Here is a 27964-nt window from a genome sequence, read left to right as displayed (position 1 = left end):
TCCAACTTGTTGAGTTTTTACTCAAGAGCGACTGATGTGCTACAGAGAGAGATGGTTGGGTGGATTGCATATTTAAATTTGGAGAAGGCCTTTGACAAGGTACCCCATAAGAGACTGATGTGGAAACTAGAATATATAGGAGGACTGAAGAGGAACCTCCTGGAATGGATAAGAGACTTTGGAAAGACAGACAAATGAGGACAGTAATAAAGCATAGGATGTCTGGATGGAGGGAAGTAACAAGTGGAGTCCCACAGGGCTTGGTGTTTGCGTCAGTAATGTTCCTGATTTATGTAAATATACATTCTCCCTGCGTGTCAAGTGGGGCTGGTGGAGGATTAGTGTCCCTCCCTGTAAAACAATTAACTATGAGCCCTTGGCCACCCCGTTTGGGATACATGGCGTCTGGGAATGAATGAATGAATGAATATGGTAGATGGAGTGAACAGTTATGCAAGTCTGTTTGCTGATGATGCAAATATCTTGAGGAAGGTAGAGGTTGAGGAGGATAGTAAAATACTGCAGGAGGATCTGGATAGGATATACGATTGAAGCCGGATGTGGGAAATGAAATTTAACGTAAAGAAATGTAAAATATTGGAAATGGGTAAAAGTACCAAGAGGCCATCACTGAAGTGTTTGATGGGTAATGAACCAATCACAAAAGCGAGAGAAGAGAAAGATTTGGGTGTGCTGGTCCAGGACAGTTTGTCACCTGAAAAACACATTAACAAGGCAGTTAGAGAGACGTATAAACTCCTGACTAATATAAGAGTAGCTTTCTATTATATGGATAAGGAGATGATGAAAAAATTGATAGTGCCATGATTCACCCCAGGTTAGAATATGCAGCAGTAGTGTGGTCCCCACACAAAAAGAAAGATATAAACAAGATTGAGAGAATACAAAGAACAGCAACCAAAATGGTCCCCAGTCTGGCAGATCTGTCATACATAAAGAGGCTGGAAAAACTGGATTTGCCTTCCTTAGAAGAAAGGAAAAAGCGAGGCGACATGATTGCAGTGTTCAGGACCATGGTGGGAGTAGATAAAATTGAGAGAGAAGATCTGTTTCAATGGGATAAGAGAGTAACAAGAGGACACGGAATGAAACTGAAGAAACCAAGCTGCTTGAAGGATATCAAGAAATATAGTTTTCCTTATAGATGTATAGACCTGTGGAATAGCCTGGACAATGAGATTGTCCAGTCTAAAAGCTTTAATGAGTTTAAAGCTAAATTTGACCTACTGAGAAACAGAGATGGGACCCCACGAGCGTAGCTCAATTCCTGTATATCACAATTAGGTAAATACACACACACACACACACACACACACACACACACACACACACACACAGGTTGTCAAAAAGATGGAGCTCCTTGTGGATCTATCTATCTATCTATCTATTGCCAGATGCCTCAATCCCGTTTGGGGTGGCCACAAACAAATCGCCTCCAAGTCGCCCTGTCCCCCGCCATTTCACTGCCCTGCTCCCAGCTCACACCCCCCTCTCTCATATACCTCTCCACCCCATCCCTCCATCTCATCCTCGGCCTCCCCCTCCCTCTTCCCCCCTCCACCTCACTCATATACACTCTCTTCGTCAGTCTTTCACCCTCCATCCTCTCCACATGGCCAAACCACCTCAGTGTGTTCCTCATAACGCTTCCTATCACATCCACATCCACACCACAACGCTCCTTTATATCCTCATTTGTCAGCCTGTCTCTCCACGTGACTCCACAGGCTCCTCTTAAATAACTCATTTCCACTGCTCTCACTCTTGACTTGTGTCCTTCCAACAATGTCCAAGCTTCACTTCTGTACATTAGAGTTGGTATCACAATACTGTCATGTAGTAACTTTTTCACTTCCATGCTCACTTCCCTGTTTCTTATCACTGCTTTCAAGGAACCAGCAACCTTTCTTCCCTGCTGTACCCTCTCAAGCACTTCACCCTCCAAACCTCCATCCTTACTCATCACACTACCCAAATACTTAAACGTACTCACATTTTCCAATTCCTCACCATCCAACCTCGCTGTACATTCACTAACTTCACCTCTCTCAAAGACCATCACTTTACTCTTCCCTACATTCACCTTTAGGTTCCATTTCTTACACACTCTCTCAAACTCATCCACCAAGCCTTGCAGCTCCCCTTCGTCTTCACTCAACAACACAGTATCATCTGCAAACAACAGTACAGGGAGTTTCCAAACACTATCCTCTCTCACCAGGGCCACTCCAACATCCACTACCCTACCTTGTACCTCTTTTATTACCCCATCCATGTACAGATTGAACAACCATGGAGACATGACACATCCCTGTTTCAAACCAACTTTCAAAGAGAAAAATTCACTTAGTTCACCATCCACACGCACTGCAGCCTTCGCACCATCGTACATACTCTTCACAGCATTCAACAACTTCCCATCTGCTCCATATATTCTTAACACTTTCCACAATCCTTGTCTATCCACTCTGTCATATGCTTTCTCCAAATCCATGAAAGCCGCATACAACTTCTTTCCCTTCTCTAGAAACTTTTCCACTAAAGATCTAAGAATGAATATCTGATGTACACAACCTCTTCCCTTCCTAAAGCCTCCCTGTTCTTCTCCAGCTAATTTTTCTGTTCTCTCTCTAACTCTGTTTATAAGTATCCTACCATACACTTTTCCTATTATACTAAGAAGACAAATGCCCCTATGATTACCACACACTTCTTTTTCCCCTTTTCCTTTGTACAAGGGAATAATTATACCTGACTTCCAATCCTCTGGGACTCTACCTTCCTCCCAGGCCAATCTGCACATCTTCCACATCCATTCTACTATTATCTCTCCCCCATCCTTCAGCATTTCACCACACACTCCATCAATTCCTGGGGCTTTCCCCGATTGTGGATCGTGGGGAAATAATCACCAAATCAGCGTCAAAAAGAAGACCAGCCTATTGTGATTATGTGAATGAGTGCGTGAGTGGTGGTCCCATCGAACATTAGTAAAAAAAGAAAAAAAAAAGTTTCGGTCATAAAGAGTACAAGACACAGTGGAAATACAAAGCTTCCGTATGGTTGCATCATGGCGGCGAGGGATTGCTCATTGTTTACATCAGGTGGCAGGGAATTTCTCCAATGAAGATATGGGTGAAGGAAGTACTAAAATGAACCAAACAAGAGAAGCAGGAGTGGAGAAAATGGCGGAGAGGAATGTCCAGGAGTTAAAAAAGGTATGGTCAGTAATTAGAGAGTTGCAGGAACGGACCTTAGAACAGGAGAAAGAGATGAAAGTACTGCAGAATAACTTGGAAAATGTATGCACATGCAAGGTTGAACAAGAAAGAGAAGTTATAGAATTAAAAGTGAGTAACTAATCTGCCTCAAATGAAATAAAACAACTCAAGAGGGAAAATAAGAGGTTGGAAGAAGAAAGGGACAGGATGAAACGTAAACTAGATGAGAATGAATCAAAATCAAGGATGCAAGATGAGCACATTAAGGAAATCAAGGAACACATGGGCTGGAAGGAAATTTATGAGGAAGGAAATGTAAACTTGAAAGAGATTCTAGAACAAGTGGTAGGTGGGGGAACTCACCATCCACTCACTCGATGTAGTGCTGCTCTTAGGTGTCTGTCCTTTCCTTTCCACCTTCCTTCTTTCTTTCCTTCCTCTTCTGTCGTTCTTTACTTCATTCTTTCCTCGTCCTTCTGGCCACAGGTGACTTTACACTCCCTCTTCTATCTATCTTTCCTTCATTATTTCCTCTTCCTTCTGTCTATGGGAGTGACCCTACACTGAGTGACAAGCCAAATGGTTTCCTATACACCAGGAAACCATTTATTATGCTGGGTGGTAACCATATAACCAAATTATGGCACCTGGTGATTTAGAGGGAAATTACAGCACTTCAATCGGATTGAGCCCGTGAAGGTTTATATCCATGTGGTGGTTGGGGCATATTGCTCATGTAATGCCACTCGGGGATGAATGAGGCTGGTCACTCTCATTTTAAATGTCAGGAACAACTTGCCTAGGCCCAGGCTCCTACGCTCATCATGGGGCAACGTAGGATTGGATGATGGATGGATAGATGGATTATTGAACAACAAAGCAAGGAAAAGGTGGAGAAGGAAGTGGTTAGGGTACTGAGAAGTAGAGAATCTTTAGTCAGGGATGTAGCAGATAAGAAAAAATGGATGATAATTTCAAGAGTGAAAGAAAAATGTTGACAGTAAGATCAGAAAAGGAAAGAAAAGAACTGAGTAAGGTTAAAGAGATAATATCAGTAGTTATGGAGGGTAACAACGAAGCTCAAGAAGAGATTGAAGAAGTGTTTAGGTTAGGAAAGCATGAGGAAGTAGGGGCAAGGCCAATTAAGGTAAAGTTGAAGTTGCAGGTAATGGTAAATGAAATCATCAACAGAACATGGAAATATCAGACAAAGAGGGGTTCAAGAATGTTTGGATAAGAAGAGATGCAAATGAGGAAGTATGAGGAAGGAGGAGCAGGGCCACTTAAGGTAAAGTTGAAGTTGCAGGTAATGGTAAATGAAATCATCAACAGAACATGGAAATATCAGACAAAGAGGGGTTCAAGAATGTTTGGATAAGAAGAGATGCAAATGAGGAAGAAAGAACTAAAATAAAGGAGTTAGTAAAGAAAGCAAAGGCAAAAAACGAAGAGAGAATGGAGGAAGAGAAGAAGTGTTATACTGGAGAGTTATGGATCAGAAATTGAGGAAATGGTACCGACGGAGAGAAGAGGGAATAAAAAACAATGAAAATAGTTTGAAAGTGGCATATACTAATGTTGATGGCTTAATATTGGCAAAGTTTGAAATCAACGATTTCTTGAGGGTACACAAGTTTAAAAAAAGTATCGGTGCGCAATATGCACAAACCATTATGACAACACGGAACAAAGGACAGTGACAAGTAGTGGCCAACTCACCATACGTTGGTAGCCCTACTGTCAGTTGCACGCCCTACACAACCAGCCAGTGTGATATTACCTACAGTAATAAGTACCGTATGTTTCGAAAGGACTTATGTTCATACACAATGACCCTTTGCAAATATCGCAATGCGAACATCAGCGGTTGGTTGAATGTTTATGGTAGGCATTGGACCCCCTGTGTGCTGATACTTTTTTTACCTTGTGTACATGAACCAGATGTTATGTGCTTTGCAGGGACCAAGTTAAGATAAGATACTGATATCCATATGGGAGATGGTAAATACAAACTGTGGAGAGGAGACAGAAAAGAAAAAACAGGAGGAGGAGTGATGACAGCAGTGGAGAATAACATAAATGTGGGTACTGTGCAAATGGGGGAGGGTAGGGCTGAAGTGATAATATTAAATTAGAAACTGGAGAAAATGGCAAGAGAGATATCGCAGTGGTATATGTTCCCCTTAAGACAAGAGCAAGGAATGACTCTGAATACCAGGAGATGTTGTCAGACATGGCTGGTTATCTACAGAAAGTGATTGAGAAAAGCAACAATATAATTCTAATGGTTGATTTTAATTGTCAAGTGGTGCACTGGGAGGAATGGGACTCAGGAGGCAGTGAAGATTCGTGGGGTACAATATTGTTAAATACAGCAATGAATAATGTAATGACCCAATGGGTCAAAGACGAGACACGATTCTGAGGTGAAGACACACCAGCAAGACTATATTTACTGTTAACCAAAGAAACTGACATAAATGAATCCTTGAAATATCTGTGTCCTACAGGAAAAAGTGATCATGTGGTCACTGAGTTCCAGATGACAAAAGGGAATGTGAAGCCAAGAGACGAGCTTTACAGGCAGGGAAGATACAACTTTGGGAAAGCAAACTTTACAGAACTGAGAAAATTTTTTGAAAATGCGGACTGGAGAAAATTCACAGAAACAAGAGAGATATAGAGGAAGCGGGATATCTTTCCAGACCTCTATAATTCGGGAGTGGAAAAATATGTTCCAAGGGTAAGTGGAAAAATATGTTCCACGGGTAAGTGGGAAAGAAAATAGGGAAAAGGATTGGTTTAACAGGTGTATGAGAGCAAAAAAGGGAGGGACATGGTGTGGAACAACTGGAGAATAGGAGGTAATAATAGAACAAAAGAAGAATATAAAAGAACTAGAAAAGAATACACAAGAATACATAGAAGGGAAGAATGAAACTTTCAAAAGAACTTGAAATGAATATACAAGAATACGTAGAGGGGAAGAAAGGAACTTTGAAAAAGGTATAATTGACAAATGTTGGGAAGAACCCAAACTGTTTTGCAGATTTGTCTATGGCAAATTGAAACAAAAGGAAGGAATCACCAAACTGAAAGTAGAAGGAGAGGTCTATAAAGATGCGGCAATGCAAGCTGAAACAATGAACAAATGTTTCCAATTGATTTTCACTAAAGAAAGGGATTTTCTGGACGTGGAGGGAGTGACAAGAAATGCAGTGATAAAAGATATAAAAGTGGAAGTGCATGAAGTGTATAAATTACTGTAAACTCAAGATGTATGGAAAGTTCCAGGACCGGATCGAATCTCTAATTGGGTACTGAAGGAATGCAGAGAACAACTGGCAGATAAGATTCACAGTTTAACTGTGTGTTCTTTGGTAGAGGGGAAAGTGCCTCAAGAATAGAAGAGGGCAAATGTGGTACTGTACCAAATTATAAGGGAGGAAACAAGGAAAAACCCCTGAATTATAGACCAGTGTCCCTAACCAGCATGGTCGCAAAATTGTGAGAAAGAAATCTAAAAGATAGATGGATAAAATATCTGGAAGAGACGAATATTTTGGCCGATAGCCAGTTTGGATTTAGAAGTGGAAGGTCATGTGTTTCCAACTTGTTGAGTTTTTACTCAAGAGCGATTGATGTGCTACAGGAGAGAGATGGTTGGGTGGACTGTGTGTATTTAGATTTGGAGAAATCCTTCGACAAGGAACTCCAGTAGCAACTAATGTGGAAATTGGAGCATATAGGAGGACTGAAGAGAAACCTCCTGGAGTGGATGAGAGACTTTTTGAGAGACAGACAAATGAGGACAGTAGTAAAGGACAGGATGTCTGGATGGAGGGATGTAACAAGTGGAATCCCACAGGGCTTGGTGTTAGCACCAGTAATGTTCCTCATCTAGGTAAATGATATGGTAGATGGAATGAAAATTAATGCCAGTCTGTTTGCTGATGATGCAAAGATCTTGAGGAGAGTAGAAGTTGAAGAAGGCTGTAAAATGCTGCAGGAGGACCTGGATAGGATACATGATTGGGGCCAGGTGTAGGAAATGAAATTCAATGCAAAAAATATAAAATACTGGAAATGGGTAAAAATATCAAAAGGCCATCACTGAATTATGTGATGGGTAATGAACCAATCACAAAAGCGAGAGAAGAGAAAGATTTGGGAACGTTGGTCCAGGATGGTTTGTCACCTGAAAAACATTAACAAGATAGTGAGAGAGACATATAAACTCTTGACTAACATAAGAGTAGCATTTCATTACATGGATGAGGAGATAATGAAAAAATTCAAAGTGGCCATGAACTGCCCCAGGTTAGAATATGCAGCAGTAGTGTGGTCCCCACACAAAAAGAAAGATATAAACAAGATCGAGAGAATACAAAGAACAGCAACCAACATGGTCCCTAGCCTGGCAGATCTGTTGTACAAAGAGAGGCTGGAGAAGCTGGATCTGCTTTCCTTAGAGGAAAGAAGAGAGTGGGATGACATGATTGCAGTCTTCAGGGCCATGATGGGAGTAGATAAAACTGACAGAGAAGATCTGTTTTTATGGGATAGGAGAGTAACAAGAGGACACAGAATGAAACTGAAAAAGCCAAGCTGCTTGAAGGATATCAAGAAATATAGTTTTCCATATAGATGCACAGACCTGTGGAATAGCCTGGACGAAGAGATCATCCTGTCTAAAAACTTAAACGAGTTTAAAGCAAAATTTGACTTATTGAGAAACACAGACGGGACCCCACGAGCGTAGCTCATTTCCTGTATATCACAACTGGGTAAATACAACTAGGTAAATACACACACACACACACACACACACACACACACACACACAGAGCCGGAGAGAGCAGACGTCCCAACCATCGCTGCTAACCTTGAGTAGTTTCAGGAATTTTGTCTGTCCTGTCTCCTAAGGTCTTGCTTTAAATTCAAAATACTGAAAGTTAACAGACTACCAAAAATGTAAAGATTTATTGACTCGATTGTACATGAATGTTTGTAGTTTTTTTCGGTAACAGCTGTTTTGGTATTCAACCAACATCAAACATGGCCGAAAATATAAACAATGAGGGACTGGAATTTCAAGGATTTGATGCTAATACCAATGTCATGGACCTGGTTAAAACATTAATTATGAGGATTAGTGAACTCGAAAAGAAAGTAGAGAATCTAGTGATAAAGGATGTGTCAGGAAATACGGAAACTACCATACAGAGTCTGATCCAGTCCAATGAAACAGCCAATGAAGAAATTAGGAATTTGAAGCGGGAAAATGTTGAACTGAGGAGGAAACTAGAAGAGAGTACTAATAAAACAGAGAAGGTGAGTAATGTATTAGAAGAACATAAGGCAAAGTGGGCACACGTAGAAGAACAGAAAGAAGTGGCCAGCTTAAGAGAGATCATCCAAGAAGAAAGGGAAATGAACAAGAAAAAAATGGAAGAAAATGTAGTGAAAATACTGAAGAAAAAAGAGAAAATAATGAGAGAAACTGTAGAAAGGAACAGATGTGTGGTAGTATTTGGAAACAGGGAAGAGGAAGAAAAGGTTAGGTTCGTAAGACTCGAGAGAGACACGAACATGGTGAGAGGAATATTAGGCAAGATTGACCCCGAAGGAGACAAGTGGGTAAAAGAAATCGAGGAAGTAAGGAGGATAGGGCCTTTCAAGAAAGGGGAAACAAGACCAATGAGTCTTTTTTTTTTTTTTTTTTTTTTCCTAATAATCATGGCGGCGCAACTGCCAGGGTCATATGCCACCGTATAACAAAGAAGTAAAAAGTAAAAACAAAAAACAGAGGATAAACCACACAATCAAAATGAAGAAATTCTAAATATCCTTAAAAAGTCCTGCCTCCTTCACAAACGAGAGGGTTGCCCCTCCCAAGGCACAGGCATCCTCCCCAAGCACAGAGGAAAGATGATACACACCACCATCCGTTTGGTGGTCAGAGAGGAATCGACGACGCAAATCCTCAAGACTAGGGCACTCCACCAACAGGTGCCGAACAGTCAAGGGAACCAGACAGTCATCACAGAATGGAGGAGGAGCCCTTTCCATTAAAAAGCCATGAGAGAAACGGGTGTGGCCAATGTGTAGGCGGTACAAAGCAGTCTCCCATTGACGAGGGAAGCCCTGGTAACTGAATGAGCCCACCTTCTGGCAAATCGAGCGCAACTTATTGGCACCTACAGCATCCCAATGCTCCTGCCAACAGCACCAAACTCTGGAGGCAATACAGGAGCGCATATCTGCAGCAGGCAGACGATACAGAGGGGACTGTGCAAGAGGGGGACGAGCCGCTGCCGCCTTGGCCAGCTGATCAGCTCGTTCATTCCCTGCCACTCCTACATGAGCTGGAACCCAACAGAAATCTACACGACATCCACGACGCCCTAAAAGGAAAAGCCACTCTAAAATGGATAAAACCAAAGGATGAGAGGGATTAAAAGACTCCATTGCAGAAAGAGCACTTCGTGAGTCACTAAAAACAGTAAAAGCAGTGTGGGGGAGAGAGAAGAGAATCTGAAGGGCAAAATAAAATAGCAGTCAGCTCAGCCGTAAAAACAGAAGCAGTCATAGGGAGGCTCCCACCTCGACAGAAGGTGGGAAACACCACACCAAAGCCCACACCCGCATCAGACTTGGATCCATCAGTATAAACTGGTATGGAGTCCCCATGAGAAGAGGCATGCTCTAAAAACAGAGAAAATAAAACCTGAGAAGGAAGGGAGGCCTTACTGAATGAGAAGAAACGACAAAATGTCACCCTGGGGAGAAGCCAGTAGCCCACCCTCGGGACACGGTGGGGAGTGATCGGCACAGAAGGAACAGAGAAGCTAGACATAACTGACTGCACCCTGAAACCAAAGGGCTTTGGAAAGGATGGCCGAGTGGCAAAAATAGGTGACCGAGAATCTTGAGAGACCTTGACAAAGGGCACAGAGTCTGGGAGACGAGATAAGCGATACCAACATCGCATCAAAAGGGAAGAGCGGAGCAAGTCTAGAGGAAGGACACCAGCATCAGCCAACAAACTCGAAATCGGGGAAGATCGGAATGCCCCCGTGGCGAGACGAACACCAGCATGATGTATGGAATCTAAACTACGAAGCCAGGCTTCTGAGGCAGAAGAATAAACTTCACATCCATAATGAAGTTTGGATAAAATCAGAGACTGATGCAAGAGGAGGTGGGTCTTGCGATCAGCTCCCCAGTATGTGTGCGCTAAAACTTTCAAGAGACCCAATGCTCTGAGACACTCAGCTTTTACGTACCTCAGGTGAGGGACCCAAGTCAACCGGCTGTCAAAAATCAGCCCTAAAAACCGGGTTTCCTTTAAACACGAAATACGACGCCCGTCTAAAAAAAGGTTTGGGTCAGGGTGGACTCCACGAATGTGGCAAAAGTGCATGGCAACGGTCTTCTTGAAGGAAAATCGAAAACCTCGGTCATCAGCCCATCTAGAGACACGGTTGAGAGCCATCTGCATCCTCCTTTCTGCCATTGACATCCGTGAGGCAGTGACAGAGATTGATAAATCGTCAACATAGAGAGAGCCACGAACACCATCAGGGAGCACAGAAATAACGCTGTTAATTGCCACTGCGAAAAGGGTAACACTTAGTATGCTCCCTTGTGGCACACCATCCTCAAGGGGATGTGCAGTAGACAGCTCACTCCCAACTCGGACCCGAATAATACGATTAGATAAAAACTCCTGGATAAAAGTGGGGAGTCGCCCACGGAGACCAAACTCATAAAGTGATTGTAATATACCATGACGCCAGGAAGTGTCGTACGCCTTCTCCAAATCAAAGAACACTGTGATATGATGCTGGTTAGTTGCAAAAGCCTGGCAGATGGAAGATTCTAAAGAAAGGAGAGCATCTGTGGTCGACCGCATCTTCCGAAACCCACACTGGACAGGAGACAAGTAACCACCCTTCTCTAAGTACCACATGAGCCGACTATTCACCATTTTTTCAAGGACCTTACAAAGGCAAGATGTCAGCGAGATAAGGCGATAATTAGTGGCCTGCAAGTGATCCTTACCCGGCTTAGGGATGGGGAGAACCACAGCAACACCCCATGAGGCTGGAAACCCACCAGTGCACCAAATTCTGTTATACAGTGACAACAGAAAATGAAGGACTGCATCAGGCAAGTGGTGTAAGAAGGCATATGGGACATCATCCAAGCCTGGAGAAGAGTCGCGACACTGCGACAATGCCGTCTGAAGTTCAGAAGCAGAAAAAGCAACATTATACGACTCCTCTGCAGTAGATGGAAAACTAATGCCCAAAGATTCCAGGTGCCGTCGGCGGCGTGCCGACGGGGATGAGGTGTCCTTCCTAGAGACATTAGCAAAATGAGCGGCAAATATCTCAGCAACAGACAAAGAATGAGCCACCACCACACCTGCATGAGATAAAACAGGAGGAGAGGGAACGGGAAATTTCCCTGAAATCTTCCTCACCCGTTTCCACACTTTCGTGAGAGGAGTCTGTGAAGAAATTGAAGAAACAAATGACGCCCAAGACTTCCTCCTAGCCTCCTTCATAACCCGCCGGGCATGAGCTCGGGCCCTCCTATATGCCACTAAGTAACCAGGGTCACCTCGGTGACGACGAAGTCGGGAGAAAGCAGCACGTTTAGCCCAAACAGCAGAAGCACACTCATCGGTCCACCAGGGAACTGGACGGCGAGGAAAGTGACCAGCTGTTCTCGGAATACTCTGCAGTGCCGCCGAGTGAAGTAAGTCTGTGAAATAATCAACAGCAGCATCAGTGCTGACAAAATCCTCCACACATCGGCTCGGGGAACACAGCTCCTCAAAAACCGGCCAGACTGCCCTATCCAAGCGCCAGCAGGGAAGATGACGCCGAGGGTCGCTCTGTGTCGATCTTAATAAAATAGGGAAGTGGTCACTGCCATGTAAGTCGGGTAACACAGCCCATGTAAAATTCAGGGCTACCCCTGCAGAGCACAGAGACAAATCAATAGCAGTAAAAATACCCGTTTGACTATGGAAGTAAGTAACTTCACCAGAATTTAAAATGTACAGATCCACATCCTCCACAATGGAGGCTAACATAGTACCTCTAGAGTCAGCTGTGGAGCCACCCCACAAGGGATGATGACTGTTCATGTCAGCCAGCATGAAATAGGGTGAGGGAAGTGCATGAATAAGATTTTCAAGATCAACCCTCTGAATAGTGGCACTAGGAGGGAGGTACAAAGAGCACACAGTATAATGACGGGGAAGGAAAATCTGGAGAGCAACAGCCTGCAGTGGAGTGTTAAGACTCACAGCAGTGAAAGGTATGTCACTGCGTACTAGAATAGCCACACCCCCACCATGACCCTGTCCAGGAAGAGGATCTGAATAAAAAACCTGGTAACCAGGTGGACTGGGAGGCGCAGCATCACCAACCATTGTCTCTTGTAGGCAAACACACACAGGTGAATACTCAGCCAGAAGCCAACGGAGTTCCTCCCAGTTGGCTCGTAAACCACGGCAGTTCCATTGAATAATATTAGCCATATTACTATTGAAATAAAAAAGGGGCAGGGGAGAAGGACAAACAGAAAACCATAAAAAAAAATACTAAAAATATTAAAATGGAGGAACTATATACCCAAAAGAAAGGGTCACTTAGTGGAAACCACTGAGCGACCCTGGGAGACAATCTTCTTGGGAATGCGGATACGCCCACGAAGGGCCTTGTCACAGGTAGCAGCATGGCTAGAACGAGGGCCTGGGGTCTGCGAAGTGTTGGGAGACTTCACAGACACCCGTCGCTGCCCAGCAGGAGAGGAAGAGCTACTCCGAACCCTGCCCGGGGCCCCCAGTGAACCAAGAGGTCGAGCAGGAGGGATTGGGGTCCTGGCCTCCAAACGTGGAGGGGGCAGGACAGGATCCTCAGAGGTAACCGGAGGAGGAACATCCGATACCCCGGAAGAAGAGGTGCCAGACTGACCTGACACCCCAGAAGCCCCCGAAGACCCAGAAGCAGGGTCTGAGGGCTGTTGCACAGATGGAGTGACTACACAGGGTGTGGACTCCACGACCGACACCTTGCTTGGAGGATCTTCAAGACTCAAAGACTCTGAGGAACCACGATGACGTTTAGCGAATGAAGAATGTGCACCATGACTAACAGGGGATACCATAGATGTAGAGGTCGAGTCTTGAACTGTAGCGGCAACCGTCTCAAGTGCGGGAGATTGTTGCACTGGCATGGGATCAACAGATGAAGGCATAGGAGCTGACACAACAGGAGGAACTCGAGTCTGCTGCTGGACAGGTCGATGAGGACGGCTATGACCGAACAAAACTGACGCATAAGACACTCCGTTACGGAAAACAGATGACATGGCTCTACTCCTGGCCTCAGAAAAGCTTATTTTGTCACGATTACGGATGAGGAGGCTCTCCTTCTCCAAGCAAAACCGAGCACAGTCTTTAGATGAAGCAGGATGTGCCTCGCCACAGTGCAAACATAAAACAGGTCCAGGACAGTCCTGTCCTGCATGAGTGGATTCTCCACAACTGACACACACCACTGGGAGGCCCTGTTGCAAACGACGACAGACTCGCCCAACATGCCCGTACATCTGACAGTGGTAGCAGCGTCGTGGGTTTGGTACAAAGGGTTTAACCCTAAGGGACAACCAAGCCACCTTGATGGATGAAGGCAGAACAGTACAGTCGAACGTCAGCAACAAGGATGGAGTTGGGGTAAGTACATCATCAACCTTCTTCCGAAACCTCTCCACTTTGACAACCCTGTGGACCTGGAGTTCTTCAAGTAGCTTCTCTTCACTGTAGCGAAGTAAGTCTTTGGAGAAAACAACACCTCGACACTGATTGAAAAAAGCATGAGGGACACAAGAAAACAGCGCATCCGGGTCCTTACACTGGGCAGCCAGCCGGGAACCCTCTTCAGGGGATGTAACCTCCACTAGTAGGCTACCATCCCCCTGAGGTGAAATCTTCGGCTCCCTCCCACATTTTGACATAATGCGCCGATGAACATTAAAAATATCCAAATTCCCAATAGGTTGACCATCCAAAGTACGAATGGTGTAGTACCTTGTAAAATCAACCCTCTCAAAGACACCCGGCAGGACCTCACGGGCATGTCCACTATATGTTGTTGTCTGTGTCCGGCTCTTCTTTGTAGTGGCCGCTGACCGTAAACCACTGGAACCAGGTAGGTATGGATCCAGGGTGGCAATATGGGCCTCACCAGACAGAGGCACAAGAGGCGCACAGGAGGGAGATTGTAAAGGGTGGTCAGGGACAGAACCAGGGTCGTCAGCAGATGAAATTTTATTTGTGGCCATATTAGAAAAAAACTACCTTCATTCCCCCAACCCTCCACCCACCATGGAGCCCAACAAGGGGAGGCCATATGCCAGGGAAAGCACCACTGGCGACCCCAGAGGTAGTGGGAAAGTATACGCAGGTAACCACCAAGGGACCCTGACAAGGGTGACTCCAGGACGATAGGAGCCACCAGGTCCCCCAGTGCCCGCTTGACCCTAAAGCCACTAGGTGACTAGCCTGGATGGCTAGCCAGTGACCAGCCGATTGACCTGGTCGGGCCCAACCAGGCCACCAATGAGAGTCAAGTTTACATCAGAAAGTGTAGTAAATGAGATACTTAAAATGACCTGGAAATTAAGCAAAGAGGCGGGGATGGAAAATATTATAATAAGAAAAGATCTAAATGAAGAAGAAAGAGAAGTTTTAAAATCATTAAAGGAAGAAGTAAAGGAAAAAAATGATAAGAGGACAGAGGAAGAATGTACTGGTAATACTTTTTTTTGGAGAGTATTGGATATGAAAGTAAGGAAATGGTATTTAAGGAAATAGAAGTGAAGGAAACTAAGGGGGATGGTTGTGAAAGATCAGAAGTTGAGGAAGTGGTACGGACAGAGAGTAGGAGAGAAGAGGGTACTAATAATGTCAAAAATAATTTGAAGGTGATATATACTAATGTTGATGGTTTCATATCGACAAGGATCGAAATTAATGATTTCTTGAGAGAACATGAACCTGATGTCATGTGCTTTGTAGAGACCAAATTCTATCTATCTATCTATTGCCAGACGCCTCAATCCCGTTTGGGGTGGCCACAAACAAATCGCCTCCACGTCGCCCTGTCCCCCGCCATTTCACTCCCCTGCTCCCAACTCACACCCCCCTCTCTCATATACCTCTCCACCCCATCTCTCCATCTCATCCTCGGCCTCCCCCTCCCTCTTTCCCCCTCCACCTCACTCACATACACTCTCTTCGTCAGTCTTTCACCCTCCATCCTCTCCACATGGCCAAACCACCTCAGTGTGTTCCTCATAACGCTTCCTATCACATCCACATCAACACCACAACGCTCCTTTATATCCTCATTCGTCAGCCTGTCTCTCCATGTGACTCCACAGGCTCCTCTTAAATAACTCATTTCCACGGCTCTCACTCTTGACTTGTGTCCTTCCAACAACGTCCACGCTTCACTTCCGTACGTTAGAGTTGGTATCACAATACTGTCATGTAGTAACTTTTTCACTTCCATGCTCACTTCCCTGTTTCTTATCACTGCTTTCAAAGAACCAGCAACCTTTCTTCCCTGCTGTACCCTTTCAAGCACTTCACCCTCCAAACCTCCATCCTTACTCATCACACTACCCAAGTACTTAAACGTACTCACATTTTCCAATTCCTCACCATCCAACCTCGCTGTACATTCACTGACTTCACCTCTCTCAAAGACCATCACTTTACTCTTCCCGACATTCACCTTTAGATTCCGTTTCCTACACACTCTCTCAAACTCATCCACCAAGCCTTGCAGCTCCCCTTCGTCTTCACTCAACAACACGGTATCATCTGCAAACAACAGTACAGGGAGTTTCCAAACACTATCCTCTCTCACCAGGGCCACTCCAACATCCACTACCCTACCTTGTACCTCTTTTATTACCCCATCCATGTACAGATTGAACAACCATGGAGACATGACACATCCCTGTTTCAACCCAACTTTCAAAGAGAAAAATTCACTTAGTTCACCATCCACACGCACGGCAGCCTTCGCACCATCGTACATACTCTTCACAGCATTCAACAACTTCCCATCTATTCCATATATTCTTAACACTTTCCACAATCCTAGTCTATCCTCCCATTTGGGAGATGGTAAATACAAACTGTGGAGAAAAGACACAAAAGAAAAAAAGGGAGGAGGAGTGATGATAGCAGTGAAGAACAACATAAATGTAGATACTGTGGAAATGGGAGAAGGCAGGGCTGAAGTGATATATATGAAATTAGAAACTGGAGAGAATGTTAAGAGAGATATGGCGGTAGTGTATTTTTTCCCCAAAGACGAGAGCATGGAAGGATGACGAATACCATGAGATGTTATCAGATATGGCTAGCTACTTGCAAAAAATAATTGAGAAAAGCAATAATATAATTTTGGTGGGTGACTTTAATTGTAAAGAGGTGAACTGGGAGGAATGGTAATTGGGAGGCGGCGAGGATTCGTGGGGCACTATGTTATTAAATATAATAATGAATAATGTGATGACGCAATGGGTCAAAGAAGAGACACGGTTTCGAGGTGAGGACACACCAGCAAGGTTAGATTTACTGTTCACCAAAGAACCCGATGTAATAGAATCATTGGAATATCTCTGTCCTTTGGGAAAAAGTGATCACGTGGTCATTGAGTTCCAGATGTTAATAGGAAACGTCGAGCCAAGAGACGAGCTTCATAGACAGGGAAGATACAACTTTGGGAAAGCAAATTTTACAGGATTGAGAAACTTTTTTGAAAATGCGGATTGGAGAAAATTAAGAGAAACAAGAGAGATACAGAGGAAGTGGGATATCTTTCTAGACCTCTATAATTTGGGAGTGGAAAAATTTGTACCAAGAGTAAGAGGGAAAGAAAACAGGAAAAAGGAGTGGTTTAATAGAAGGTGTATGATAGCAAAAAAAGAGAGAGATAAGGTGTGGAACAATTGGAGAAAGAGAGGTAACGACAGAACAAAGGAAGAATATAAAAGAACAAGAAATGAATACACAAGAATACGTAGAGAAGAAGAAAGGAATTTTGAAAAAGGTATAATTGACAAATGCAAGGATGAACCCAAACTGTTTTATAGATTTGTTAATGGCAAACTGAAACAAAAGGAAGGAATCACCAAGCTAAAAGTAGAAGGAGAGGTCTTTAAGGATGCGGCAATGCAAGCAGAAATAATGAACAAATGTTTTCAGTCAGTTTTCACTAAAGAAAAGGAGCTTGTGGAAGGGGAGGGAGTGATTAGAAATGTTACGGTGATGAAAGATATAAATGTGGAGGTACAGGAAGTGTATAAATTACTGGAAGCTCAAGATGTAAGGAAAGCCCCAGGACCTGATGGAATTTCTAATTGGGTACTGAAGGAATGCAGAGAACAACTGGCGGATAAAATTCACAGCTTAATTGTATGCTCACTGGAAGAGGGGAAAGTGCCAAAAGAATGGAAGAGGGCAAATGTGGTACCAATTTATAAGGGAGGAAACAGGGAAGAACCCCTGAATTATAGACCAGTGTCTCTAACCAGCATGGTCGCAAAATTGTGTGAGAGAATCCTGAAAGACAGATGGATAAAATATCTGGAAGAGATGAATATTGTGGCTGAATGTCAGTTTGGATTCAGAAGTGGAAGGTCATGTGTTTCTAACTTGTTGAGCTTTTACTCAAGAGCGATTGATGTGGTACAGGGGAGAGATGGTTGGGTGGATTGTGTGTACTTAGACTTAGAGAAGGCCTTTGACAAGGTACCTCATAAGAGACTAATGTGGAAACTAGAATATATAGGAGGACTAAAGGGGAAACTTCTGGAATGGATGAGAGACTTTTTGAGAGACAGACAAATGAGGACAGTAATAAAGGAAAAGATGTCTGGATGGAGGGAAGTAACAAGTGGAGTCCCACAAGGCTCAGTGTTGGCGCCAGTAATGTTCCTGATTTACGTAAATGATATGGTAGATGGAGTGAACAGTTATGCAAGTCTGTTTGCTGATGATGTAAAGATCTTGAGGAAGATAGAGGTTGAGGAGGATTGTAAAATACTGCAGGAAGATTTGGATAGGATACACAATTGGAGCCGAACGTGGGAAATGAAATTTAATGTAAAGAAATGTAAAATATTGGAAATGGGTAAAAGTACCAGGAGACCATCACTAAATTATTTTTTGGGTAATGAACTAATCACAAAAAGGAGAGAAGAGAAAGATTTGGGAGTGCTGGTCCAAGATAGCTTGTCATCAGAAAAGCACATTAACAAGATAGTTGGAGAGACTTATAAACTCTTGACTAACATAAGAGTAGCATTTCATTATATGGATGAGGGAATGATGAAAAAATTGATAGTGGCCATGATCCGCCACAGGTTAGAATATGCAGCGGTAGTGTGGTCGCCACACAAAAAGAAAGATATAAACAAGATTGAGAGAATACAAAGAACAGCAACCAAGATGGTCCCCAGTCTGACAGACCTGTCATACAGAGAGAGGCTGGAAAAACTGGATTTGCCTTCGTTAGAAGAAAGGAGAAAGAGGGGAGACATGATTGCGGTGTTCAGGACCATGGTGGGAGTAGATAAAATTGATAAAGAAGATCTGTTTGTATGGGATAAAAGAGCAACAAGAGGACATGGAATGAAATTGAAAAAGTCAAGCTGCTTGAAGGATATCAAGAAATATAGCTTTCCTTACAGAAGTATAGACTTATGGAATAGCCTGGACAAAGAGATCGTCCAGTCTAGAAACTTAAACGAGTTTAAAGCCAAATTTGACTTATTGAGAAACAGCGACGGAAACCCACGAGCATAGTACATTCTGTGTATATCACAATTAGGTATATTAGGTAAATACTTAAATATTTGGAATGACCTAGACAAAGAGGTGGTGCATGAGAAAAACATTCATGTGTGTAAAGGTAGACTTGATAAATGTGGATATGGAGACAGGACAACACGAGCATTGCTCAATTCCTGTATACTACAAATAGGTAAATACAAATAGGTAAATACACACACAGTTATGCAAGTCTATTAGCTGATACGCAAAGATCATGAGGAGAGTGGAAGCTGAAGAAGTCTGCAAAATGCTGCAGGAGGAACTGGATAGGATTCGTGACTGGAGCCGGATGTGGGAAATGAAATTCAACACACAAAAAAGTAAAATATTGGAAATGGGTAAAAGTACGAAGAGACCATCACTCACTTAACTGATGGGAAATGAACCAATTACAAAAGCGAGAGAAGAAAAGGACTTGGGAGTGTTGGTCAAAGATAATTTGTCACCTAAAAACACATTAACAAGACAGAGAGACGTATAAAAATCTCTTGACTAACATAAGAGTATTATTTCATTACATGGATGAGGAGATGATGAAAAAATTGATAGTGGCCATGATCTGCCCCAGGCTGGAATATGAGACAGTAGTGTGGTCCCCATACAAAAAGAAAGATATAAACGAGATCGAGAGAATACAAAGAACAGCAACAAAGATGGCCCCTAGCCTGGCAGATCTGTCGTACAGGGAAAGACCGGAAAAGCTAGATCTACCTTCCTCAGAACAAAGGTGACAGAGGAGCGATATGATTGCATTGTTAAGGGCCACGATGGGAATAGAAAAAATTGACAGAGATTATGTGTTTTTATGGGATAGAAGATTAACAAGAGGACATGGAATGATACTTAAAAAGCCAAGATGCTTGAAGGATATCAAGAAATATAGTTTTCCATATAGATGCACAGACCTGTGGAATAGCCTGGACAAAGAGATCATCCTGTCTAAAAACGTAATCGAGTTCAAAGCAAAATTTGACGCTAAAAAACAGAGACAGGACCCCACGAGCGTAGCTCATTTCCTGTATATCACAACTAGGTAAATATACACACATGCATGCACACAGCATCAAGTTGAACAGACCATACATTTAGTCATTTATTCATTCAAGCCTTTGAAATCTAGGCTCAATCCCATGGGCCATACTATTTAGTGCATTTCTTATTTCTATTATGATTTGCTTCACAACTGTCATGTGCATCTTCATATAGCTTCATACATCCATTTGCATACTCTTGCCAATTCTTTTACTTCCTCAAGTTCTGCACCAAAATTTCTCACAAATTCATTTACTTATCCAAACATCTGCTTGCTGGCCTTCCATACCTCCTCCCATCCTCAAATGTGCTAACCTATACTGTATGACCACACTATTCATGGACTCTCTTCTACTCTAATTAATAATTACTTAATTCACCTTTTCCAAGAACGTTTATGTTTCACATCCTGTCAAAACTACAAATCCCATACCCACTACTGTCACTCTTGATTTTTCGACTCATACTATCAATACCTTCGAAAATCTTTCTTGCAGCTTCTGTAGTCAATTACCTGTTTTGTATGATGACCTTTCATCACACTAATCACCTAACCTTCCATAAGCCAATCACACTCCGCATCCTATACACCCTTTACTACTTTTTCCTATCACTGCAATGAAGTACCTAAAACATTCCATCAAATTGAAGTTTATATTCACCATCTTATCACACTGTGAGCCATACATCTCTGGAACTTAAATCCACCTTCAGACATTCACAGAACTCTGAATTAGTCCATAAAATCACTGTGAGCAAAGCAGACAGCATCATCTCCACATATCAGATTCCAAATATTCTATCTACATTATTCATTACCTGCGTCACTTTAAACACATTATCTATCTGTACACTCATCCAACACTCAAACCATTACTGCCCTTTTTATCAGGAGAGTGGAGGTCCAGACCTAGCCTAAAATGTCAAATTCTTTAAGTCAGAAAATTATGACCACTGTGTAACAGATATGATTAACTGGACATGCTGATACTATATGTGACATATGAACCAAAACTACACACTATTTTCTAGTTTTTCTCTCATCAACATCTCTGATCTTTTAAACTTTTCCTCAAATGTTACTTTCAATCAGTAACAGTTACTGTGGCTATGCCAGGATTTGGAGGGCATAGATGTGAGTGAATGACTGTGCGGCCTGTTTCACTCTGCATGAAATGGACAATGTAAATGAAGAGACAAATTGGTGGTAGTTTATGTGTAAGGTAAGGCTGGGATATAATGCGATTTTTTAAAAGACTTCTTTTTTTCTTAGGAGGACCAAAAAAATAGGAATAATTTTTGACAGACGGCAAAAATGGCAGGAAATATGATTTACAGAAAAGAACAACTGATGTGCTTCACTGTTTTTGTTTTTTGCATAATCAATGTCTTACTGCATTAAATTCACACAGATAACTGTTAATACACCATTCTGACCAAATGACTGAGTGAAAATATGAGACGATACACACAGCTGGTGTGGTACATCAATAGGCAGATACATGTTGGTTAGTATAGTGCCCCAAGGCAACTAGCTTCCTCATGGAAACAGCCCCAAAACGTAATAACACTCTGCATTTTGCACTCACTTATAAAATGCAAGAGTAGACACCAGGGATGGAAATTTGATTTAACTGTGGTAATTATTCAGAATAAACTGACAGAAGTTACTATAAGATATTTATGGGTAACATTAACTAAAAGAACAAGAAATGTTATGATAAGTGCTGGTATTCACCAGAACTGAAATTACCAGTTGGGAATGGTTAATTGTGAGAATTTTGCATTCACAGACAAAATACCCTATGTTGATAAGAATACTGGCTCACACAGCTAGCTCTTAGAAATATGAGAGAAAAGAGTTGTCTGGGTCATGACTGATAGTATCAGAGCTGCTCTAAACATTCCTGATCTAGCCTCTCCAGTATGTTTTGGGGATATTATTCAGGTACTGTATTAGGTTAGGATAAAGTTTCGATAAGGTTCAGTTTGGATAAATTAGGTTAGGTTAAGCTAAAATATTTGGGTCAGGTTTGGATAAATTAACAGTGATTAGGGTAAATTCATGCCAAAATGGTGTTCTAAGAATGCTCACAAGATGATGTCTGTTTGCCTTCAGTGCTACTGCAATGATAAACAAAGACTGCTGCATCAGCTATTTATTCAATTGTTCTTGAATTTTATTTTATTTCAGTTATTCCTTTGATTGGTAAAAATGGTATCCTTTATCAGAGAATACATTCAGATGACTTCATTAATTCTTATTGGTCTCACACAGAACATAAAGCTACTTTCTCCATCAAATTACAGTAATCACCCGATTATCATGACACTCCATATCTGAATGGTAGGCCTTGACTCTATTACATCCGTATCTGATTTGTCCGTATCTGAACAAAAAATTTCCGACATCGTCGGCTGGGTGGCCTACAAATTCAAAAATCAGTTTGGTGGCTGGCCAGCCTCTCTGGCCAAGCACAAGTACTGTAATAGACCCTAACCCACAAGCTGTGCAAAAATGGTCATCCAGCTCCTCATTGAGTGGTCACGGTCCCGTGGCCGCCTGGATCACTCGGACACTACCGGCTGTGCATGAGTAATATCAACCCTAACCCTCAAGCTCAGCAAATATGGCCATCCGGCTCCTCACCGAATGGTCAAAGTCTCTCGGCAGCCCACATCACTCAGATACTACTGGCTGCACGCGAGTAATACAGACCCTAACCCACAGGCTGAGCAAATACAGCCATCTGTCTCCTCACTGAACAATCAAAGTCCCCCAGCCTCCTGGATCACTTGGAGCCAATGGCTGTGCACAAGTAATACGGACCCTAACCCACAAGCCAAACAGAAATGGCTGTCCACTTCACTACCAAAAGGACAAAGTCGCCTGACCCCTCTCTTCAGCCAAACCGCATGCTGGTAAAAGAATGTAACCCACCAGCTAAGCAGAAATGGCTGTATGCCTCCATGCCAAATGGTCAAAGTTGCCTGGCCCCCTTCTCAAGCCGAGCTGCATGCTGGTAAAAGAATGTAACCCACTAGCTGACCAGAAATGGCTGTGTGCCTTCCTACTAAATGGTCAAAGTTGCCTGACTGGTCAGTAGAGACTTGGCATTGCTGTGTTTAGTGGCAGTTGCCATACGTCCCCACCACTCACTGTCCAGCTCCAAGGGTTGAAGGAGTTTTCTGACATTGTTACGTGATTACTAGTGATGGGCGATGTCGGCAATTAAATTTAGATGTGATATTGATTAGTTTGTCAGCCAGAATCAGTGGTATCAATCACTGATATCAAGAGCTAGGTAGTTTTGTAATTAATACTTTTTCAGTCCAATGAACTACTAAAAAATTTAATGAAATTACTCATAATGGGCTTAGTCCAAGTTAAAATAATTACCCTGCCACTATTTTAGATGAATGAGCACAAAAACTGCAATTCAGTGTACTAATAAATCTAAAAGTCATTTTTATTTTTTTTTTACATGTCCGACTTTGGCCAAAGGCCTCATGGCCTATTCCCAAATCCCAGTAGTCCTCCTTGGGGCCCAGTAGTCCTCCTACATCTCCACATGTCATCACTTTGGCACTAATACCCACCATCCAAATTAAATACATGCTAGGGCTGTCTCATACAGGACTGGTGTACTGGTGTTGGCAGGGGTACTTTTATGACATGTTGGCGGGTCATCTGGTAGATCAGAAAAGTCTGCTTTTAAAGAAATTCAAATCCTTAAACTGTTCCCTGCCCCAGCCGGGTTTGAACATGGGTCCAGTAGGACTACAAGCCGCCTCTCTACTGATTCTGCCACCGCCTCCTCACAAAGAAATACTGCAGTATTTTTTAAAATAAGTTTTCAGTTCATTGGAATAGTAATCAATAACTAGCCATCAGTATCAATACTTGCTGATAAACAATTAGTATCGGTATTTTCGTACTGATACGGCCACCACTAGTGATTACGTTAGCCACTAGACCACGCAGGATTACTGTTCACCTACAGGCTAATGGGTTACGACACCAATCCACCGTTCACTGGGTGGTAAGTACTGTGCATTATTAAAATTCTTTTTGTAACCTTCAGCTTTTTCATGTATTCATTTGTGGATTTCTGTTGTTTAAGCATTGTTTTCTTGGTGTCTAGCATTATATTGGATATTCCCATGTGTGTTTTGATGTCTAAATAACTGAAAGACTGAAGAACACTGCCGCAATTAGGAGGGGTACTGTACATATATGTCTGGTATAGGTAGGTCATAGGTTGACAGAGTATTGCATCATACCCGGATTTCGTCTGTATCCGGATACACAGATGGCTCTATTACGTCAGATAATCGAGGGATTACTGTACATATGATCATATAATGCGAAATTATATTTAGCGAACATTCTTAAAACCTATCTTGCATTATATACTGACCTTACTGTACCTCCACGCATTCATTGGGGGGGGAGGGGGAGGCAAATTTTTACAGGAAGTGGAGAAAAAAGTAGCTCAAAGTGAAAAGTGGCCAGTGTTGTGATGAAAGCTTCAATATGGAACAAGAGAACTGAGCACAGAGGGAGTCTGAAGACAATGTGAGGGTGTATTAGTGCTACATTTAACAGATGGGTGTGAGACTGGCACGGAATGAAATTGAAAAGTCTCAAACGAGAGCAGTGGAAACGGAACTGTTAGGGAATATATATGGGGCTGTACACACTGGACAGGATGTCCAGTGTAATTAGTACACAGAATCATGAGACAAGGAATAAAGTACCTGTACTGTATACTGGTTCGGTGACTGAACAGAATGTGCTTAAATGATGTGGTCATTTCAAGAAAACAGCTATGATTAGGAAGATGAAAAGGGTGTATGAGTTGAGATTTGGTAGTGGAAATCCATTCTGGTCCAGTCTGGCAATCCAATTATGTTTTTACCAAAAATATGGTTCAGTATGGCTCTAATTTCATTGTTCCTGTTGGCTAATTTCAATAGTCATATTCTGGCAGTAAAGAGAAAAGGATAGTAAAGAAGTGAGAATAATGATTTTCCAGAAAAATTATGTACTGTATGAACCTCCCAAATTAATGGGATACATGTTTTATTCCATACTACTGAGGGATGATAATGCTTATAACATAACACCAGCTAAGGTACAGTAATTGAACAGACACTGCATTACTATCAGCAGCAGGAGCAAGGCTGACTGATTCACTGATAACAGCACTTTACAGTATTAGCCACAAATGCTCCTGGGTGACAGCAAGTTCACTAAGTCAAATGAAGGGGTAGTGTGGGTCACAGTAAAGTACACCAACGTGGGTCACAGGGTTAGGGAACACTGTTCTAAAGGACAGGAGGTAAGTTTGGAGGTAATGAGTATCCTTCATGAATGTGTGCTGCATTTGGAAACTTCATATGAAAGGGATACCTAAGCAGTGAATGTTGCTGACCTAGATTACAGGCAACAAAAATTACCTTCACAATCTCCTGCATGCAGAAGCAGGATAGTCACCATAAGTAAAATAAAATTATGAGAACTCCAGAAAAAAAGAAAAGAAAGGAGGGGGTTATGACACCAGATACCATAATGGTAATGGCTAGGTCCATATTACCTCCTCCAAAGTGCCAGTTGATGAGGTCAAGGTATGGACAGGCACTAAAAAAATGCTCCATCCCTGTGATGTGAAACAATATGACACATGGGCCAAGGATTCAGAATTACCAACACTATGAAATTAATAAGGTTTCACTTCTACCAATCATTTCAGAAGCTTACTGCACCTCCCCACTGCCATGGGATGCATGGGGTATATATAGGTATGGTGCCTAAGAATGTTTTGGAAGGTGAGACTGAAGGTACTGTTGGAAGGGAAGATCATGAACAGCATGATGTGGGAAAAAAAAAAAAAAAATGGCACAAAGCAATGGTAAGAAAGATGGAAGAGTGAGGATTGTGTTCTGGAGGCAATTTTGTTGAGGCCATCCCCTACTGGAAGGCTCTCAGGAAAGAACAGGATGTTGGTGATAATGATTATGGTATCCATCATTCTCCAGTTCTACATACTCTTCTGTATTCTTAAAATTTTCTTGAATTTCTTTATTTCTTAATTTTGTCATGTTTTTCCTGAATTCATTAAGACACCAATATCTTAAATTCTGCTGTATTTATCAACCTCCTTGCTATAATCTGACCAATGTACAATTACCTAAGCATTCCTTCCACAGACAGAAATAAATTTAAATGGCTAAATTCTGGAACTATAAGAAAAATAAACAACAATGAAACACTTATCTCAATCTAATCCAAATATTTTAAGACAACTGACCTCCTTGTCCTCTTCCTCCTGCTCCTCTTCAGCTGCTGTCAGTTCCTGTGCATTAGCCAGGTTGTCAACAGCAATAGCCAAGAAGACATTGAGGAGGGTGTAGTTGCCAAAGATAACAAGGATGATGAAGTAGAGACTGTAGACCATGCCACCAGCATTATTGCCCCCTTGTGAAGCAATCCCATGGTACATTACTTCATTCCAGTCCTCACCAGTTAGGATCTGATGGAAATAAAAACTTGTACTGAAGTAGTAGTAGTATTAGTAGTAGTGGTTAGTATTAGTAGTAGTGGTTAGTAGTAGTAGTAGTGGTTAGTAGTAGTAGTAGTGGTTAGTAGTAGTAGTAGTAGTAGTAGTGGTTAGTAGTAGTAGTAGTAGTAGTAGTAGTGGTTAGTAGTAGTAGTAGTAGTAGTAGTAGTAGTAGTGGTTAGTAGTAGTAGTAGTAGTAGTAGTAGTAGTAGTGGTTAGTAGTAGTAGTAGTGGTTAGTAGTAGTAGTAGTAGTAGCAGAAATAGTAGTAGAAGCATTAGTATAGTAGTAGTAGCAGTAGTAATAGTACAGTAGTAGTAGTATAGAAGTAGTAGTAGCAGTATTAGTAGTAGCAGTATTAGTAGTAGCAGTATTAGTAGTAGTACAGCAGGGTCTCCCAATATGCTGGATCTCAATATGCGAAAACACCTAATCTGTGAACTTAACTTAGGAAAAAAATAATAATAATAATATTCAAAATGTGATTCTAAAATGCAAATCTGTCATCTGAAAGCATGAGAAAAACGGTGTTCCTGCTCAAAATGGTAGTATCTGAAGCCACCACCAAATGAATAATCAGTTTCCTGCTCTTTCCCTCCCTCACAACGTCTCTCAGCACTCAGGACTCTCAGTCTGTGTCTGCCTGCACCGCATTTGGATACTGTGGTGTTTTTGGCATTGTACACGACCTGCTCTTGCTCACCCGTTACGTCAAGTCCCCACCACTTCATTCTAAGAACAAAAGGATCGCTTTGGTGCTGAAAATGAAGGTTATAGAGTTGAATAAACATGGGAAAGGAACTCAAACACTCAACGTGAACTTGACTTAGGTGAACTGACAGAGAGGAACATTATCAAGAGCAAGGGAGAGATTTTACTGTCAAGACTCATGGAGGTCTGCAAACGGACGGGAGAAATATAGTTGCTAATCCTGCAATCATACAAATGAAGCACTACCTATCACACTATATTCACAGCTCTCTTATCTTTCTTTGAGCAAAAGTCTTTCTTAAAATAATGGTCAGTAATGGGGAAGTAGTGTACTGCGAATGACAAAGATAGGGTAGGGCGTCAACCATATACAGTAAAACCTTGATATAACGAACTTCAATAAACTGGAATTCGCTGTTATTGGAATTGAGGAGCTACTGGACTAAATTCTTAAATATCAGAAAACGTCCAATAAAGCCAAAA

The 27964-nt window shown here is 42.3% G+C and overlaps 1 protein-coding gene across 1 annotated transcript in view; it reads right to left on the bottom strand.

Annotated features, from left to right (window-relative positions):
* Positions 1–27964, bottom strand: part of cac (calcium voltage-gated channel subunit cacophony) — a 2326612-nt gene that overhangs the window by 1341152 nt on the left and 957496 nt on the right. Inside the window, exon 21 of the mRNA XM_080268748.1 lies at positions 26523–26744. Within this exon, the coding sequence (XP_080124874.1) occupies positions 26523–26744 (222 nt within the window). The remainder of the gene's footprint in view (positions 1–26522; positions 26745–27964) is intronic.

Source organism: Coenobita brevimanus, chromosome 29, assembly GCF_032717465.1.
Source record: "Coenobita brevimanus isolate Jiangsu-jjx chromosome 29, ASM3271746v2, whole genome shotgun sequence".
Classification (NCBI taxonomy): Eukaryota; Metazoa; Arthropoda; class Malacostraca; order Decapoda; family Coenobitidae; genus Coenobita; species Coenobita brevimanus.
The sequence above is the reverse complement of the archived record's forward strand: the minus strand, read 5'-3'. Positions and strand labels throughout refer to the sequence as shown.